The 18,575-nt window shown below is 38.2% G+C and overlaps 2 protein-coding genes across 4 annotated transcripts in view; both read right to left on the reverse strand.

Annotated features, from left to right (window-relative positions):
- akap12b (A kinase (PRKA) anchor protein 12b) overlaps positions 1-4,565 on the reverse strand; it is a 40,248-nt gene extending 35,683 nt beyond the window's left edge. The window contains exon 1 of the mRNA XM_084432558.1: positions 4,334-4,565. Within this exon, the coding sequence (XP_084288684.1) occupies positions 4,334-4,444 (111 nt within the window). The 5' untranslated portion in view covers positions 4,445-4,565. The remainder of the gene's footprint in view (positions 1-4,333) is intronic.
- A 2,093-nt stretch (positions 4,566-6,658) lies between these two features.
- mthfd1l (methylenetetrahydrofolate dehydrogenase (NADP+ dependent) 1 like) overlaps positions 6,659-18,575 on the reverse strand; it is a 35,498-nt gene continuing 23,581 nt past the window's right edge. For all 3 annotated transcript variants that reach the window (XM_084432561.1, XM_084432560.1, XM_084432562.1), the window contains 3 exons: positions 17,991-18,143; positions 8,905-9,029; positions 6,659-8,687 (listed from right to left, as the gene is read on the reverse strand). In XM_084432561.1, coding sequence (XP_084288687.1) covers positions 8,940-9,029; positions 17,991-18,143 — 243 coding nt within the window. In that variant the 3' untranslated portion in view covers positions 6,659-8,687; positions 8,905-8,939. The remainder of the gene's footprint in view (positions 8,688-8,904; positions 9,030-17,990; positions 18,144-18,575) is intronic.

The raw sequence follows: 18,575 nt of genomic DNA on the forward strand, positions 1-18,575 counted from the left end.
GGCTAAAAGCAGGTTTAAAACTTGCCCCATTGAAGTCAACAGGGTGCAAATTTTAAAACGAGCATAACACGGTGTAGGCAACACCGATTTTTGTCGTTGTTCTCTGTACTGACAGCACTCTAAATGTACAAAAAAATGAGCTCAATGTTAAAATTGACCGGAGTTCTCCTTTAAGTAGCTAGAAAAAAAGCATTACTGGTGTGCATGGACCAATCAATGGCACTGACATATTTTAAGATATGTCAGTGCAAGTTACTTTCAGTTAAGACAGCTCAAGCATGCATTGTAGTCACTGACTAGACCTAAGCCTTGTCTGTGATGGCATGAATAAAGTTAACAGAAATTACGAAAATATTGTTCATGATACCTAATGTTATTACATTAGACCTTAGTGATGGGGACGAGACCGCCTATGCCGAGTCCAAGTCAAGACCGAGTCTTTGAAGGGTCGAGTCCGAGTCGAGACCGAGTCCGTTGGTTTTCAAATACAGTCGAGTCCGAGTCGAGACCGAGTCTTTAGGAGTCGAGACCAAGACCATAAAAACATGTCAGTTTTCATATTCATGATTTAATATCACCCCAGTTAATAATCGACAGTTAGGCCTACAGACTAAGCTAGATTGGGAATTGTTTAGAGGAGCAGTCTTAACGTCTTAATATGGACTATGCTTTTACTATCATTAAAAAAATCCCTACCACATGCATCATCTTGTGCCTATTTTTCTAAACTGCTTCAACAGTGCTGCTCTGTCATCAACATGTTAAGCCCACCCTGACTTTTTTAATCAGAGTTAGGACATGCAGAGCAAATAAAATTTTTCTAGTGGTATGTATTCTAGTGGACTAGTGATGGGGACGAGACCGCCAATGCCGAGTCCGAGTCAAGACCGAATCTTTGAAGGGTCGAGACTCGAGACCGAGTCAAGACCGAGTCTTTGAAGGAACAAGTCCGAGACGAGTCCGAGAAAGTAGAAATCGGTCTCGAGTCCGGTCTCGGACTACTACATCACTATTAGACCTTACTGTTAAAGTTACGTTTCATAAACAGTTTCATAAGTTTCATAATAAGATGACACAATTGAGTTGAGATCCGGGGATCAGGCAGAATTGGGTGAGTGTGAATGTTTTTTCCACCTGACCTCACCTGAATCTCACTTCTCAACACTACCTGTATTCATTGTGACAGCTAGAGAGTCAGCATGACATCTCATACAGCTTTTCTTTTGAACTAAGAATGTTATTTCTCATTTCTTTCACGTCATCTCCATTTCTTATCTTTACCATTCTCATCGCCCCTAGCAGAAAAGCACAAGCTAATTATCCAACTACTTGTTTTCCCTCCCTGTGCCCTTTCTTTCACTCATTCTACATGATATGTTCCCATTCAGACCAGCCATCTTTCTCCCACATCCCCCTCCCTGAATCACTCTCTCTCTCTCTCTCTCTCTCCCAAGTTCTCTTTCTTCGGGCCGATGCACACTCAGCACCCCTCTGCCCCGGGACCTGTCCTCCAGCCCATCCTAAATGGGCCCTCTGTTCTCTTCGTTCTCCACTCCCCCCTCTTCTCGGGTCCCATCCTTTATGAGGCTCTTATCTGATTGCAAATGCTCCCACACCACCCCTCTCTCATTACCGCTCTGACATAAGGGTTTTATGCCATCCTTCATAATGTTAAATAAGTTTACACATTCAAGTTAAACTCTACTTCTGAGTGTTGAATAGTGTGAATCTAATCCAGATAATCACAACTAAAGGGTGTTTATGAACTTGTCAATCAGTGCATTGTTGGTTTGGAAAAAGGCCTGTGTGTGTGTCTCATTGTAAAGCCAACACAGGCATTATTGTGAGTTTATGTTTGCAATTGAGTCTTTAAAAGAATGGCGGACTTAGCCTGAAAAGTCTGAAAAGGGTCGAGAGCCGAGGTTCAGCCGCTGTTGGTTTTTCAACAAAGTGAGTGTTTTAGAGGCATTTTAGGGGGAGGAAATGTTGAAATGTGAGGGGATGTCTGAGTAGGTGTTCAACCCCATCCATGTTTTGACCCATTTTTAGAGCGCGCGAGTGTGAGCGAAAGCGAGAGAGGAATTACTAAAATTCCTATGTGCGCCAGAGAGGATGTTTATCAACCACATCTCCAGTAGGGCGCCTCACACAAACGCTGTATACACAGCATGTAGTTGTATTGCTAAAGCGCACACACACAAACACCAGACCACACCTGTTCAAGGGCCCTTATCTGATAAATAACAAACACTCGAGTTTTGCATATTCCATACCTCAAACTGGTCTTGACATGTTTCAGTCAAGATTCAAATTTACGGAGAATTCAGAAAAGTCGCAAAACCGGATGGGTTTAACAGGTCTTTTTGTTCCTAAGGTCTTGTTTCAACAACTATGATTGCCTTTAAAAAAGGTGCATGCTCTATTCAAGCTCAGCAGGTGAGACAATATCAGCGACAATCATCAAGCACTTTATATAAAACTGAACAGCTGAAGAAGAAGAAGAATGGAATGCTGGGGAAAACAACATGCAAGGTTATTGTCTTGTTTGTACTTTATTTGAGAAGAAAAAATACATCAAATTGTAACGGTTGTCAGGAACAAAATGTGTCCCATCACATTTATGAACATTACTCTCCTAAAACAATCATATCTGTTGTACAAAGTTTCATATTTAACACTGTTATGTGCTTATCTCTTCTGTAAGGAACAACTTAACAGTAAAAGTCTTCTCAAACCTAAAACTGTACACAAGAGCTCCAGAAGGCTGTATGTAAAAGAACATATACACAAGCAAATATGGTGTCCATTTCTGAATGTGTAAAATTAATACAGTGGGATCATCCCTTGAATGGCTTGGTCAATTTTCAATTTTGTTTCTTTGAAAGCGTTTTAAATAAACAATATGGGTTTTCATCGAGTTAATATTAGATGAAATTGTCAAAAGACTATATAAAAATATAGTTGTAGGTACAGGACAGTCAGTTGTGGTTTTGATCATCTCTGTGTATGTGATCAAAATAATAATAACTTGAATTGTTCAACTTTCTTGATGTTCTACAGAAGAAAGAAAAAAAGTCAAACAGGTTTGAAATGACATGAGGGTCAGTAAATGATGACAGAATATTTATTTTTGGGTGAACTAACCCTTTTAAGACCCACTGGAGCATCTCTTTAAATAATGCAAGAATGTAACGGTAGGCTACATCATAGTATAAGATGCTGATTTTCACTCCTCTGAATCTTAGTAAATCCCTGTGATTTCTTCATGCCTTCTCCTGGCTACATTAGCCCATGTCATTTTGATAGCTCTTTGAAAGTAATATAACACCAAGGTGTAAGTTATGCATCCCGTGATTTCGCACATGACAAGAAATAACAGCATCGTGCAAATTTGTGTCTCTAAATTAAGTAAGGCATCACGCAAGAGTGAAAAAGGGGGGGGGGGGGGGGGGGGACGACTTAATTACTGAACTTAAATATACAAGTTTGATCAAAATTATCATTCTAGAAGAAAAATTCAGATGGCACTTAGAGGCTTTTGCATCTGAACTCTTCATATTCTCTTTTAAACTCTAACTTCTTGTTTACAGAACTCCAAAAGTAGGCTATTATCACACTTGTGTCGTGTGGTGATAAATATCAGGATGACTTCGATTGACCTGCAGCCTCATGTTACTTTTCAGTATGACAGCACTACTGCTTTTGAATAATATATTTGAAGGCAGAATTGCTTGAATGATAATTCTAGTATGATGTCAAACAAATAACTTATTCAACCACCGACCAAAGACGAGCCACACTATGAGAGACCCACTATGTCATAAAATATTGAGATCATGAGGAATTGGGAACAAGATAGAAATGCATTTTTATCTCAATTTTCTTTTTCCTGACGAAATCTGATATTGTTGTCTGCGGACAAAAATAAATAAATAAAAGAAAAACAAGAATAAAAGAAATGAAAATATCGCACCGCTGCTGTAGCTAATAACAAGTGGAGTCCATCTGACTTCCTCAATACTGCATTACTGCAAATCTACTCATTAAACTTAAAATAAAACTTAAAGAACATGCATAAGCAAACGGGTCTCAACGTTTTCTCAATAGGCCTTCTACCTGCTAAGCCGAATCACACAAACGCAGTCCCAGCTAGCTGTCAGGAGGTATCAGGTGTTTACATAAAGCAAAGCTCAATAACTAGCTGCGCCACGCATCTGACTCAAGGGGTCCCGAACGGGGATACTTAGGTGAACATGTTCAGCGATTTACCCCTCTTTTATCCCCACACACGTCATCTCATAACGATAATATTTCGTTTCAAGCGTAATGTTACCTTGCCATCTAGGGTTTCTCCATCCTGAGCGTCGCTGAGCTCCGCGCTGATGTCCTCTGGCGCATCTTCAGGGCTCTTCGCGTCCCGCTGCACGGATGGTGTCGCTCCCATGATAACGTCGCTGTTTCTCCACTCTCACGAAAATAATGAGCGTTCAAAAGGAAGTAGGTATCCAACAGCCCGTGTAAATGCGCCCTGCAGTCCGTCCCGAGGGTTGTCTGCTTTGGAAAGTGTAGAAACGGGTCTGTAGGTTCACTTTTAGGAGCCCTCCTCCCATCAGTATCACATGGAGAGCAGCCAGACACGCCTTACAGCATCAAACCAGAGTCAGACCTGGGACTGTAACACCATTTAGAAAGGTACTATATGCCTACCAACCTCTGAGGCAGCCTAAAAGATGACATTTTTTGGACAAAATACAGTTCTGAGATAAGTAGCCTACATTTCAGTCTCGTTATAGTTTGATTTGTATTCATGTTATTGAATGTTAAATTACAGAACTAGTATTATCTGAATCAGAATGGTCTCTTGTTTAATTATAATATACAGGTATAGCCTAAAAAAAAATGTCTGTTAGTGTTACAACTTACATTTTATTTGTTATAACTTGGTACCGTCTTACAACACTAACCAGTTTCTCCTAACTCCTAGCTCATTATAAACTACACTGGCATTTATATTTCTCATGAAATTGTACACAAGTTTTTTTTATTAAAAGTATGCATTAATATATTTTTTTCAATGGCATGCAGCTGCGATTATAAAAAAAATATATTAAAATTTAAGCTTCTGTTCTGGTTTTATTTACAGACAGTGGGAATGTCAACACTGGGTGCCGGATGGGCCTCCACAGAAAAACGGAACGTGTCCCACAGGAAATCCCAAATTAAGAGGGCACTAGTTTACGTCCACATCACGCATGCATCTAAACCAACCATGCAGTGAGGTTTCTCTGTGTCTCTGCTTTAATTGCGTATTTGGCTGTGCTCCAATGCATGTTGTTTAGAATCTTTAAATGTGTAAATTACACCGAGTTTGCACAAGCCACTTTGCTGTGGTGCGATACACTGGCTCCATGTTCAGAGAAATAAACAACACCCAGGGTTAAGATTAAAATGACTAGACTTTGTGTTAAAATACATAATGCATTGTTTTCATAAGAAGTAGCCTATATGAAGGATCAGGCTGGGTCATTTGATTATATGTTTATGTTATGCAAAGACCATTCCTGCGGATGCCTATGTTATGTGCGAAAGTTTGGTCATTGTTAAAGAATAACTTAGACTAAAAGAAGAGGGAAAAACAATTAAAGAATAGATGGAAGGCATGTTTGCTTTTCAGAAATACCCAGCTCCTATTTAGAGGCAGTAGTTTGTGGTGGATAAATAGTGTGTTTTGAACACATAGTTAAATCCATAATTTAAAAAAAAATGACCTGTATTGCAAATCAGAGAGCGCCTTCATAATCTTTTTTTATCCTCAAAACAATATTCTCTTATTACGTAGAGCAGTGCTTTACGTGCATTAAACATTTTGTGGGTTATGAACTCAAAGCAATTTGATAAAGACATGTTCAGACTGTATCACAACGCTTGCACACTAACTAAATTAAATAACACTGACTTTACCCAATGTGAGTCCTCGCACGTACTTGATTGATTAATGCTTAACATGCTTAAATCGCTCGTGTTTAATTGATTCATAATTTTAATGTTCAGGACCACGGTGTAGAAAGAGGCCCAATATGTAACAAGCTGAAAACCAAAGTAAAGCCATTAGAATTGTTAGTAAATAATGAGTAATTTGCCTTGTAGCTGATGCTTTCATAAAGACACTTACTGTACAGTAGTTTACATTTTACAAACAGTGACAGACCCACTTGAACAACCTGAGGTTGAGTCCAGAGGGTTAAATGACTTGCATAAACTGAGGGTGGAAAACAAACTGTAACAGCATGTAAAATAAAACTCAGAGGTTGCTAAATAAAAATCTGCAGTATATAACATCTCTCCAAAAAAAAAAAAAAAAAAGGCCGCCAAATTGTTGGTGCCTGAATTCCTAATGGCTTTGTCTGAATGTCAAAAGAACAGCCTTAAAATGTAATTGAATCAGCATCTCTGTGACCCAGAAAACAACTTAACCAAATTGAAACAATGACTGATTTGAGATGCTTGACAGGCAGAAACTTTAATAACTCTCTCTCAAATGATTGACGTGAAAGACTACAGCTAATTCAGATAGTTCACTATTAGCTAACAAGCTGATGCTGTAGAATAACTGCGAAACCGCACAATGTTAATATAAGCTACTTTTCAAACGTTTGGAGTGGGTAAGCTTTTTATTATTCAGCAAAGATGCAACAAAAGTGACAGTAAAGCGATACACGTTTTTTCGAATAAATGCTGCTCTGTTCAAACTTTCTAATAATCAAAGAATGTATCAGTTTCCACAAAAATGTTAAGCAGCAGCACAACTGTTTTCAACATTAGAGAAAAGTTTTTTGAGCACCAAATCACCATATTAGAACGATTTCTGAAGGATCATACTCTGACTGGAGTAATGGCTGTTGAACGATCAGTTTTCCCATCACAGGAATAAATTACATTTTAAAATGCAGTAAAATAGAAAACATTTTAAATATTTCATGACATTTTACTATATTTTTTATCAAATAAATACAGCCTTGGAGACTAAGAGACTTCTTACAAAAACATGAAAAAAATCTTACCAACCAGAAACTTTTTAACAGTAGTGTATCGGGTGAAATGCATTAAATGAGCAAGAACAGCTCCATATTGGGCGCCCTACAAAAGATCAAAATGGCAGCAGTCACTGGCAGCAACAGGAACCTATTCATCAGAGCTCCCACCAATCTCAAATAATAAAATAATGACTTCCCCTTTTTACAGCACACACACAACGTATTCCTTTTTTACGTCATGAAAATGGAACAATAACACTACTGGACTACTATTTTGGGTACCAACAAAAACTCCATTGTTGTCCTCTGTGGGGCAAGAGATTACAGGTTTTTGTGTGTGTGAGTATTTGAGTAAATGTCAAGCTGAGTTGGTCAGCTAATTATGGGTGTCTTAAAGAGGAGCAAAAGGCCTCTCATTGAGAGGGGTATGAAAGAGTACTGCTGCCCTCATAGGGTGTCTCTGATTGGACAGTGTCCTGTAGAGGCACAAGAATTGAAAGACTGGGTGGGGGCCGGTCGTCCGCTACTGTTCGATACATCACCGCTCTTTATCCTAATAAAAGACCAAGGAATCTAATCTGAAGGAATTTCACCTTTGTGGACCAACAGTCTGACTTCACAATATGGATTAGCGATTCATTAACTCACTCACGCATGTGCACACATCACTAATACATTCTCTCACAGACACATAATGAATGTGTCAAACGTTTTTTAAAAGTGGCAAATTGATAAAAACAAAAAAAGAATTATATTGTTCACAATCCATTTCAAAGGATTTACACCGAAATACTGTTTTATTTTTTTTCTGGCCAGTCATCTTGTTTCCTGACTGCCTTTTTCATTGTAGAATCCATCATCACTGGAAAAATACAGGGTTTGAAGCATAGACAACTATTGCAACAGTTAATGGAATTCTTCTCTCTACTCACGTAGCACACTGTAGTTTAAGACTCAGAATAACAGATAACGGTGGAATGTCTAAAACAAGATTTTCTGGCATGTACTCACGTGCACGCTGAAAAGGTGCGTATACAGGAAGACTGTACGTAACAAGTATGTAGCACTTAATCATTTATAACAAAGAGAGAGAGAGAGATAGAACAGGTGTCAAACAAACCACTAACACCACCTATAATTTTGTTTTGTGTAGTGTCTAAAAGCTCCTCAGACATCAGATTCATGGCATATTTGGCTGTAACAAACATCTGAAACTGATACTAATTATTTACTGTTCCAAATGGAGAATGCTAACGGTGTTCAAATAAAAAAATAATATAAATGGAGTTTGCTTGAATACTGTTACCATATTCCATAAGTAACCTGAAACAAATTAAACAGAAATATTAAAGCATTCGGAGTTTTAAGCTGCATGCAATGAGTTAAAAAGCTTTTGTGCGTCATTAAATTGTAAACACTATGTAAACAAATGCTTACAGAAAAAAGAAAAAAAAAAGAAAAAAAAAAGTAAAGCTTAAAACTCTAAACAAACAGTTAAAAAGTTAATTTAAACGAAAACCTGCTAAATACAAAATTCATAAAGGAAGCTATTATTGTAGAGTTGACGCCTCAGTGGTTTCATTTGTAGAAGGCAGTGGATGAGCTGTAATCATTGCCATATGAATGGCGGCCTACACGGACAGTGAGGAACACCTGAGAATGGAGGAAAAAAAGAGAGGACAAAAAAAATTAGGAGGATAAGGAGAGACAGTTTCGTACATTAAATCAAATCTGATCTTTTTGAAAACTAAGTCATTGTTGACACACATAGTTGTGTTCTTAGCTGAACACAACTAACATATAGCTGCTCTGAAACAATCTATGTTGTTAAAAGCGCTATATAAATGAAGGTGACTTGACTTATTCTTACTGGTCAAGTGCATGTACGGGACAGACGAAATGTCCTCAGAAGAGTCCTTTTATCTCCTCCGTCACAGGATCAAGGTCAATGTCATAGAAACAGGGTCTAGTAGGCAAGCCTGGCATGGTGCTCATCTGAAAGAAATGTACAAGACAAGAAAACATTTTGATAGGCAACAAATCTTTTTTTTGTCTGGGTATATAAAAAAAAACAAAAATAATAATAATAAAAAAAAAAACACTGAACAAAAGACAGATTCATAGTTTGTTTTTGTGAAATGCATGTTTGCATTAGTCTTTATGGCCTTTAGATTCACTCAGGATGGTGGTAGGCAAAAAACAAAAAAACCTTGAACGTGACTTTCTAACTTTTACGTGGATATTGGGACATGCGATAAGTACAAGTTCACAAAAGAAATAACAGTTTAACAACTAATTGCAAATATGGAAACACTCAAATGAGGGGTACGTGCAGGCCTGCATTAAGAACACATAGGGCCCTGGAGCTATAGCAAACCCAAGGGCCCCCTTCATAGCACATATCTCCAATTTGGTGCCACAACGTTTTCTACTGCAGAAATAATTCGTTTTTAAAAGTCATATCTTTGTATTATTTATCAGTGTATTGTATCTCAAAAATAAAATATGAAAATATTCCAGGCTACAATAAATAACCATTTTATTTCTATAGCAGATTTAAAACTACTGCAGTTGACCAAAGTGCTTTCCAGCATCATTAATGACAAAGACAAAGACTACAAAGACAATTACATAGTCACACAAACAAAATTACATCCTGTTCACTATAATCAGTTCTAAAAGCTATACTTAAGCTACAACATATTAAAAGCATAAATGCATTAAAGTCCCCCTGTAGTCAATAATTTTATACCTTAAAAACTCATCTTTGATCACCAAAATGGCATATTTAAACATTTTTACTGTAAAAACAAACATTTTATTCATGCCTTAAAATAGCTTGAATGTAACTACACCCTTGCTACATTTAGTATAAACAGTTTCATGAATATGCAAATGAGCCCCGCCTCCACTCACTCTTACAGACTCGTCTACAAGTCGATGGATCAGAATGGTAATGCATTTTTTGTATCGCTATCTACAACGTTGGACACATAACGGTAATGAATATGATTAGCCTTTGGCTTGACTATGTTATCAAACAGCAAATATGTGTTGCTAATGTTACACAAACCATGTTCCTGTTCGCCATCTCAGTCTGCCTTCTAAAAATCTGAATCCTTAGAAACACTTTGAACAACTTAGATCGTCAGTGGAGAAATGCATATAGTTCATCATAACATTGTAATATACATCATACACATTATTCACCTGCTATATTGCTAAATGTACTTGATTTTTCATAGAAACTGAAAAATATACTGGGATAACCTGGCTTCTCTTGAGACTCCCTTGCGTCGCAGCATAGTAATGATGATTACAAGGTTACAAGCTAGTTTGTGACACCAGCGATTTCAAACCACGATTTTGAGACTGTCTTTTTTTCACTGCAGTTTTAAGGAGAAAATACTCAGCAATAGTGTTGACTTGTGAATTTGCACATTGTTTGTCTTAAAGTATATTAAAAACACCACATAGACAACATTAAAAACTTGATTTTCTTTAACACAAAATATGAGGACAAAGCAAACTGGTTTCCAGAAACAGCAACAAGTTTTGTGCATATGACTGCCTTAAGGAGTTTACTCTAAATAGTTTTATCATTAGAATGTCTTCTTTCTGCCCCTAGAAGAGGAGAATAATCAGGGCTGGACTGTGGATAAAAGTGAATTGCACCTGGCAGCGTCTCTCTACTAATAGTGAAGCTGTACATTTTAGTTACTAAGAAATATATGCTAGAACTTTTCAGTTTCTATGCTATTTTATTGATAAATCACAGAACAGTTACAATACATTTCTGCGCTACTGAATGATTGTGTGCACTCGTGATAGGATCTTCACGTGATATGCACGCTGCTGTGTGTGCGCGTGCGTAATGCAGCAGCAGTTTAGAGCAAAGATTAACTTGCCTGTAAAATAAGTGGTGCATGTATTTGTCATTTTAACTGAAACAGAGCGTAAAAGTGGACTTCAAAGATTTGTTTTTCCTGTTGCGCCCCCTATATGCCATGAATGATCAGCGACTAGTCGACATCAAGCGACAGACCATTAAAGTTGACAAGTCTGTCTGTTCAACCCCTAATCCACACAATTCTGACCCCCGCCAAATTATTACCCCCCTAGTATTGGTAGGTTTAGGATTAGTTGTGGGGGAGGGGTTAGGATTAGGGGTGGGGTAAGGATTAGGCAATCAGGTACTGACTTCAACGAGGGGGTTAATAATTTGACAGGGAGTTGAAATTCGGCACAACACCAGCAATTCAGTTTCACTTTTCCCAGCAATGCAACATCAAATATAAAGGTCTTGCTTAAAGGGGTGGTATAATGCCCTTTTCATAAGATGTAAAATAAGTCTTTGATGTCCCCAGAGTGTGTATGTGAAGTTTTAGCTCAAAATACCCCACGTATATATTTTATATAGCATGTTAAAATTGTCACTTTTTGAGGGTGAGCAAAAACGCACCGTTTTTGTGTCTGTCCCTTTAAATGCAAATGAGCTGCTGCTCCCGGCACAGAGGGCGGAGCTTCAACAGCTTGTGTCCTTTTACCTCACACAGAGATGCACTGAACATTTCAAAAACGTTTAGCCTTTTATGTTCAAATCGGAGTCAGAAAGATAGAGACTCATAGACAGAAAGAAGAAGTGACAACATGTAGAATGCAACAGGACATTTCTGAATGGTTAGTTGGTGAATTTATGTAACTTATGTGTAGTTATCTTCTAGTCATTGATTAGCATATTCTTGATAATTAGCATTAATAAATAGCATTTTGATAGCATCTTGATAAATAGCATTAGTCATGATAATCTATAAATCGAGTTCCCGGGGGCGGGATTAATGTAAATTTTACATTAGGAGGAATGTCGTGTAGTCCCTACCAGCTGTTTGTTGTAGTCCTTGAAAAACAATTTCTTTAAAATAAAATATCTCCCTTTGCATTGAACTTTGACCATTGTATCTTTGCAGATGTTGTTTATGCTCAAACAGCAACATTACACTAACTAAAGTTAGAAAAATGAAATCATAATCAACCACCCCTTTAAGCGGATGATAAGATCGCTCTTCCAACCTTGATCAGTGACTTTGCAATATCGGGGAAAATACGAAGACATTAAAGACGAGAGAGGGGCTGCTCGTTTACACCAGCAAAGTGCAGAGTAGGTATATACATTTATCTTTGTTGGGATTTATCAATTTGCAACAAGAATATGTCATACTCATTAGCCGTGTTTAGGCCTTTATTTTGAAATAGCAATAGACATGAAAAATCATGAAAGATTGGTAGAAACCTCCGTTTGTTTTCATGCCAAGAGTTCAAAAGATGACACCAATTAAATTTTATGAGAAAAAAGGTCTGAAAATGTTTTAAATATAAAGAAAAATATTATGGTTTCTCGATTTGTGATGTGGCTGCGAGCTATAACGCACATACAGTGAGGAAAATAAGTATTTGAACACCCTGCTATTTTGCAAGTTCTCCCACTTGGAAATCATGGAGGGGTCTGAAATTGTCATCGTAGGTGCATGTCCACTGTGAGAGACATAATCTAAAAAAAAAAAAAATCCAGAAATCACAATATATGATTTTTTAACTATTTATTTGTATGATACAGCTGCAAATAAGTATTTGAACACCTGTCTATCAGCTAGAATTCTGACCCTCAAAGACCTGTTAGTCTGCCTTTAAAATGTCCACCTCCACTCCATTTATTATCCTAAATTAGATGCACCTGTTTGAGGTTGTTAGCTGCATAAAGACACCTGTCCACCCTTATACAATCAGTAAGAATCCAACTACTAACATGGCCAAAGACCAAAGAGCTGTCCAAAGACACTAGAGACAAAATTGTACACCTCCACAAGGCTGGAAAGGGCTACGGGGAAATTGCCAAGCAGCTTGGTGAAAAAAGGTCCATTGTTGGAGCAATCATTAGAAAATGGAAGAAGCTAAACATGACTGTCAATCTCCCTCGGACTGGGGCTCCATGCAAGATCTCACCTCGTGGGGTCTCAATGATCCTAAGAAAGGTGAGAAATCAGCCCAGAACTACACGGGAGGAGCTGGTCAATGACCTGAAAAGAGCTGGGACCACCGTTTCCAAGGTTACTGTTGGTAATACACTAAGACGTCATGGTTTGAAATCATGCATGGCACGGAAGGTTCCCCTGCTTAAACCAGCACATGTCAAGGCCCGTCTTAAGTTTGCCAATGACCATTTGGATGATCCAGAGGAGTCATGGGAGAAAGTCATGTGGTCAGATGAGACCAAAATAGAACTTTTTGGTCATAATTCCACTAAATGTGTTTGGAGGAAGAAGAATGATGAGTACCATCCCAAGAACACCATCCCTACTGTGAAGCATGGGGGTGGTAGCATCATGCTTTGGGGGTGTTTTTCTGCACATGGGACAGGGTGACTGCACTGTATTAAGGAGAGGATGACCGGGGCCATGTATTGCGAGATTTTGGGGAACAACCTCCTTCCCTCAGTTAGAGCATTGAAGATGGGTCGAGGCTGGGTCTTCCCACATGACAATGACCCGAAGCACACAGCCAGGATAACCAAGGAGTGGCTCTGTAAGAAGCATATCAAGGTTCTGGCGTGGCCTAGCCAGTCTCCAGACCTAAACCCAATAGAGAATCTTTGGAGGGAGCTCAAACTCTGTGTTTCTCAGCGACAGCCCAGAAACCTGACTGATCTAGAGAAGATCTGTGTGGAGGAGTGGGCCAAAATCCCTCCTGCAGTGTGTGCAAACCTGGTGAAAAACTACAGGAAACGTTTGACCTCTGTAATTGCAAACAAAGGCTACTGTACCAAATATTAACATTGATTTTCTCAGGTGTTCAAATACTTATTTGCAGCTGTATCATACAAATAAATAGTTTAAAAAAAATCATACATTGTGATTTCTGGATTTTTTTTTTTTAGATTATGTCTCTCACATTGGACATGCACCTACGATGACAATTTCAGACCCCTCCATGATTTCTAAGTGGGAGAACTTGCAAAATAGCAGGGTGTTCAAATACTTATTTTCCTCACTGTATGTGCTCCTTTTATGCGTTTATTAGAGGTTGAATTCAAATCAAATACTGCCAAACCACCCATACTAAGGGGTTAAGGTGTGACAGTTAAGGGGTTAACTACTTCAAAAACATTACCACTTTGTTGTAGCTTTTTAACATGCTATCGGAGCTATTTTATTAATAAATATGTCAGCAGCATTGACAAGTTTCTGTGCTCCTGAATGGTTGCAATTGCAAAACCGCCAGTAGTCAGTCCTTTGCCACCGTCACAAGCCTAATTCATTCTCAAAGAAGAGACTGTTTTCAAAAAAAGTTGAAGTATGTTTAAACCACATTGCTAAAAACCTATTCTGGGCAAATCTGGTTACCTCCAAATGACTTTACTAGACTAGCAGACAAATCTAAACTACAAACAGAAGCTAATGCTGGAAACCGTAAAACCAAAACTTAAAAAAGAGACAATTGTGGTTCTTAGAAGACCCGAATTTTGTCTTACTGATGTGTCTTACTACTGTAATAAAACATGAATATGCACAATCATCTTAATGTTTTAGAATATGAATTAAAAAAGATTTTTGCAAATACTGACAGGTCAGTGTATATATGCAATCAATATTCACAAGGTTTCCCCAAAAAAATTCTGTTACTTTTAAAAAGTATGCAGACTTGAAACGCAATTAAGTAAAACTTAAGGTCATCAGTTTTTGTGTCCCAAACAACAAAATCTGAAGCCAGGGGTCAAACCATTAAAGAAAAAACATCTTTTAAAATACCACAGATTAAAATCAAGTGACTGGCACACATGTGAGACATGAAAAATAAAGGAATTATCTTAATTAAATTATCATTAAAAACAGTCCAAGACAGAAAAAGACAGAGGAAACATCCTTGGTACATCGTTTATCCGGCAATTTGACCTTGCCCAGAGAATGAAAACTGTAAAACTCTCAGATATAAGGTCCTGCTACACTCAATCCCAAACTGCCATGGACAATATAAATATGAAATACTTCACCTCTGAGTCCTCATGACTGATTAACCTTTGTTTTCTGTGGTTATGTGCACTTCAGAGGATGAAGGTAGACATTATCCACCCCAACCAAGAACATTGAACCAAAGCAACACTGTCTCAACAAATTCACTTACGAAGTCAACCCCTTGGCTGTGTGGTTTTGAGATGCCATTGTGCCAAAAACAAGAGATTACATTATTGGCCAGAATACAAATCTGCACATAAAATTCAGTTTTTTTTTTTTTCCATTAGGTTTAGGTGTTCACTTTGTGTCCAGTCATCTAAACATTGCTACACAAATAAACAAAAAATATAGATGCCATTATAAATTAAGCACAGAAATCCCCACAATTATTCCCATACACAATACTCAATGTAGTAACTGTTCAAGAACAACTAGCCATGTTTCCCTTGTGTATGTAAATAGTTTTTACTGAACATGCTCATTGCACCATTCTGCTATTGATGTGTTCATGTCAGCGTGTTGGCCAGGTTGCCAAAACACCATAAGCCTTCCAGCAGTATCATCAGGAATTCATTGTGCAGCTTACAGCAGACACGGTTTTGGGCAATAAATTTCCTGAGCTGAATGGAAGCTAAGATCCGCTGAGTCTCATTGTTCTCTGGCTGACCCCTCCCTCACATATCTGGCGCATGACATCAGTTACTTCCTCCTGTAAGCCCCCATGCCTGCTTTGTCCCTCAGGGGCCAGCATTGAAAGTAACAGCAGACTAACACACACCTGTCTGTAGCCTGAGCCACACAGAAATGCACAGAAATGACTGGAATAGATTTGGCCTTCCTGTATAATGATTACATGCCATTTTAATGTTATTTGCATATAAGGTCTTGCCATTCTAAGTTGTACCTAAGCTATGACTGAAAGACAGGGAGCATGTGTTCATAAAAAAAAAAAAAAACACAAAGTTTTTAATAGTATCACTGTAAAAAGAGCTAAAAAGGGGAAGAAAACAAAGGAGGAGACGGAGAAGATGATGAGAAGAGGAAGACGACGACAAAAAGAAGACTGAGAAGATGAACAAGGAGAAGGAGGAAGAAGACGATGAAGAGAAGGAAGGAGAAAGAGGTGAAGAAGACTGAGAAGATGAGGAGGAGGAGGAGGAGAAACTCCATTTCACATCAGACTTTCTTGGAGTTGGTGGTAAAGGAAATATTTAGCGCAATGTCTAAGCAAAACAGGAGACTCTGTCATTTCCTCTTTCAGAAATGCAAGCCCTCATTGCAACTTCATTGCACCGTATCCACACTCTCCACCACAGCATGTGTAATGTGTTTTGATGCCCGAGATGGCCAGTGTTGTAATAGAGCCCATATATATTTCAGCCAGATCCAGAGGCATAAGAGAACAACTGCAACGGTTTGTTTCAGTGGGTAACTGCTCACACTAGCTAAACTCTATTATCTGTATGTAGTTCTAAAATGCATGTCAAGAACACAAGACTCCATTGTGAAATGAGAAGAACAAACAAACGTTCATGCACATTGTTAAAAAAAACGTCAGGCATGTCCTGCCGTTTCATTAGGGTGGGAAAAAAAACCAAAACATATTAAAACTGAGGAGTTTGTAGAGTAACCTCTATATATCAATGATATAGAAGCAGAAATTAAAAAAGATAAAAAAGCAGAACAGCAGATATAGAGATGATGAGATTATTACACTGAAGTTCAAAGCATTGGCAGCAAATTCTGAGAGGGGTTGAAGGTGACAGGTCATGAGTGCTGGCCGTGTGTCCCGCAGCAGGCCCATGGAGATGAAAGGGGACAGAGCGGTGGTCAGACCGGAGGGGCTGAGTCACAGTCACCCATCTCCCAGCAAGCCACGCTGCAGACACCTCACCCTGACCCTGACCCCACATCGTAGCCAAGACCTCACTCTCAACCCGGAAATGAGCTTCCTTTTCCTAAGCCTCACCCGGCCCACAAAACACACAATGACAAAAAGATACAAAAATGCTGGCTCAATCAAACTGGGGCACTATTAAAGGAAACTTTAGCAAGAGGAAGGGCTAGAGCCAATTAATAACAAAAGCATGGAGCAACAGTGGACAAACATATTGTTATTTATATTAAAAACTAGTGAAATTAAGCAGCGTCACCAAATTGAAATTGCAAAACAATGACAGTTTTCAGGGTTCCTCAAACTCCTCAGGTCCACCACTGGTTGGCCAAAATGGGTCACAAAGCAAAATCCAGCTGGTCAGGATGCTCAAACAGAGCATCACCACATGATATCATCAAATCAAAATAATCAAACTTCTAACCTTTTTTTAAACAGTGAAACCAACAGATTACTGTTCTTCATGCATGTATATGAATGTTTTTATAGCTTTAAAAAAAAAAAAAATCCAAGGATGGAGTATCTTAATAAAAACCCACAAACATGCACACACATAAAGGCAAGCATGGGTCATTTAAAAGTTGACCACACATGCTCCAAGGGTTGTTTTTAGAAGGCTGATTCACAGGTTTCATCATGAATCCTAAGTGGGAATCCAATAGACTTCTCATTATTAAAAACGGCCTTGACCAAACATTGTCAGGAATTCAGACAGAGATATACCTGCCTTAGGCCAGGCAATATTGTTTTTTAGAGAGCAAAAACATGAAGGCAGAGGAATTTGGCATGAGTGCTGTTTTTAAAAGTCCCAAAGAGGTCATAGATCATTGGTTCAATCGTAATCCTGGATCCTATTAGTTATTGAAACATTCAGTTACTTACCAGCAAAGGAAGTAATAAAATAACATAATATGAAGAGGTAGTGGATGGATTTAAAGCCATCAAAAGATTTAAAGCCATCAAATATATTTGGAAGGAAAGTGTAGACATGCAGACAGAATGGAAAAGAAAGAACAAGATGAGAGTTTCCATCAGATTTCAAGGATAATCACTTACAGTTCCAACTAAAGGGTAGATAAACCCTGCCCCAATGCTGGCACGGACATCTCTGATGGGCAGGATAAAACCGGTAGGAACACCTTTTTTCTCAGGCATGTGAGAGAGAGACAGGTGGGTCTTGGCCATGCAGATAGGAAGAGCACCAAAACCCTGTGAGAGATTTACAGACAGTTAATACCCACATAAGACATGCACAACATCAGCTCTGGGCGCTTGACATCCGTTAACTGTTTATGTTGAGAGATGCACCCATTGGGCCAAGATTATCTAACCATTTAATATCAATGAGCACACAGCTCAAGAAACATATTTGCAAACAATATGAAACATCAGATGATGCAAGAATTTTTTTGAAAAAGCTAAATAAATGTAAAAAAAAAAAATTCATTAGACACATCCTTGTCCTCGAAAATATGAAACTTGAGTAGCAAAGAGTTGGTAAATTTCCATGAATCAGCTATCAGTTTCAATAAATGCATTCAAAACTATCTGTTTGCATAAAAAGTATATAAATATTGTAGTTTATAACTATGTACTGTTATATTGATGCATATAACTAAAACAAATGATAAAATGGAGATA

The sequence above is a fragment of the Rutilus rutilus genome (assembly GCF_951802725.1).
Source record: "Rutilus rutilus genome assembly, chromosome: 15".
NCBI classification, from domain to species: Eukaryota; Metazoa; Chordata; class Actinopteri; order Cypriniformes; family Leuciscidae; genus Rutilus; species Rutilus rutilus.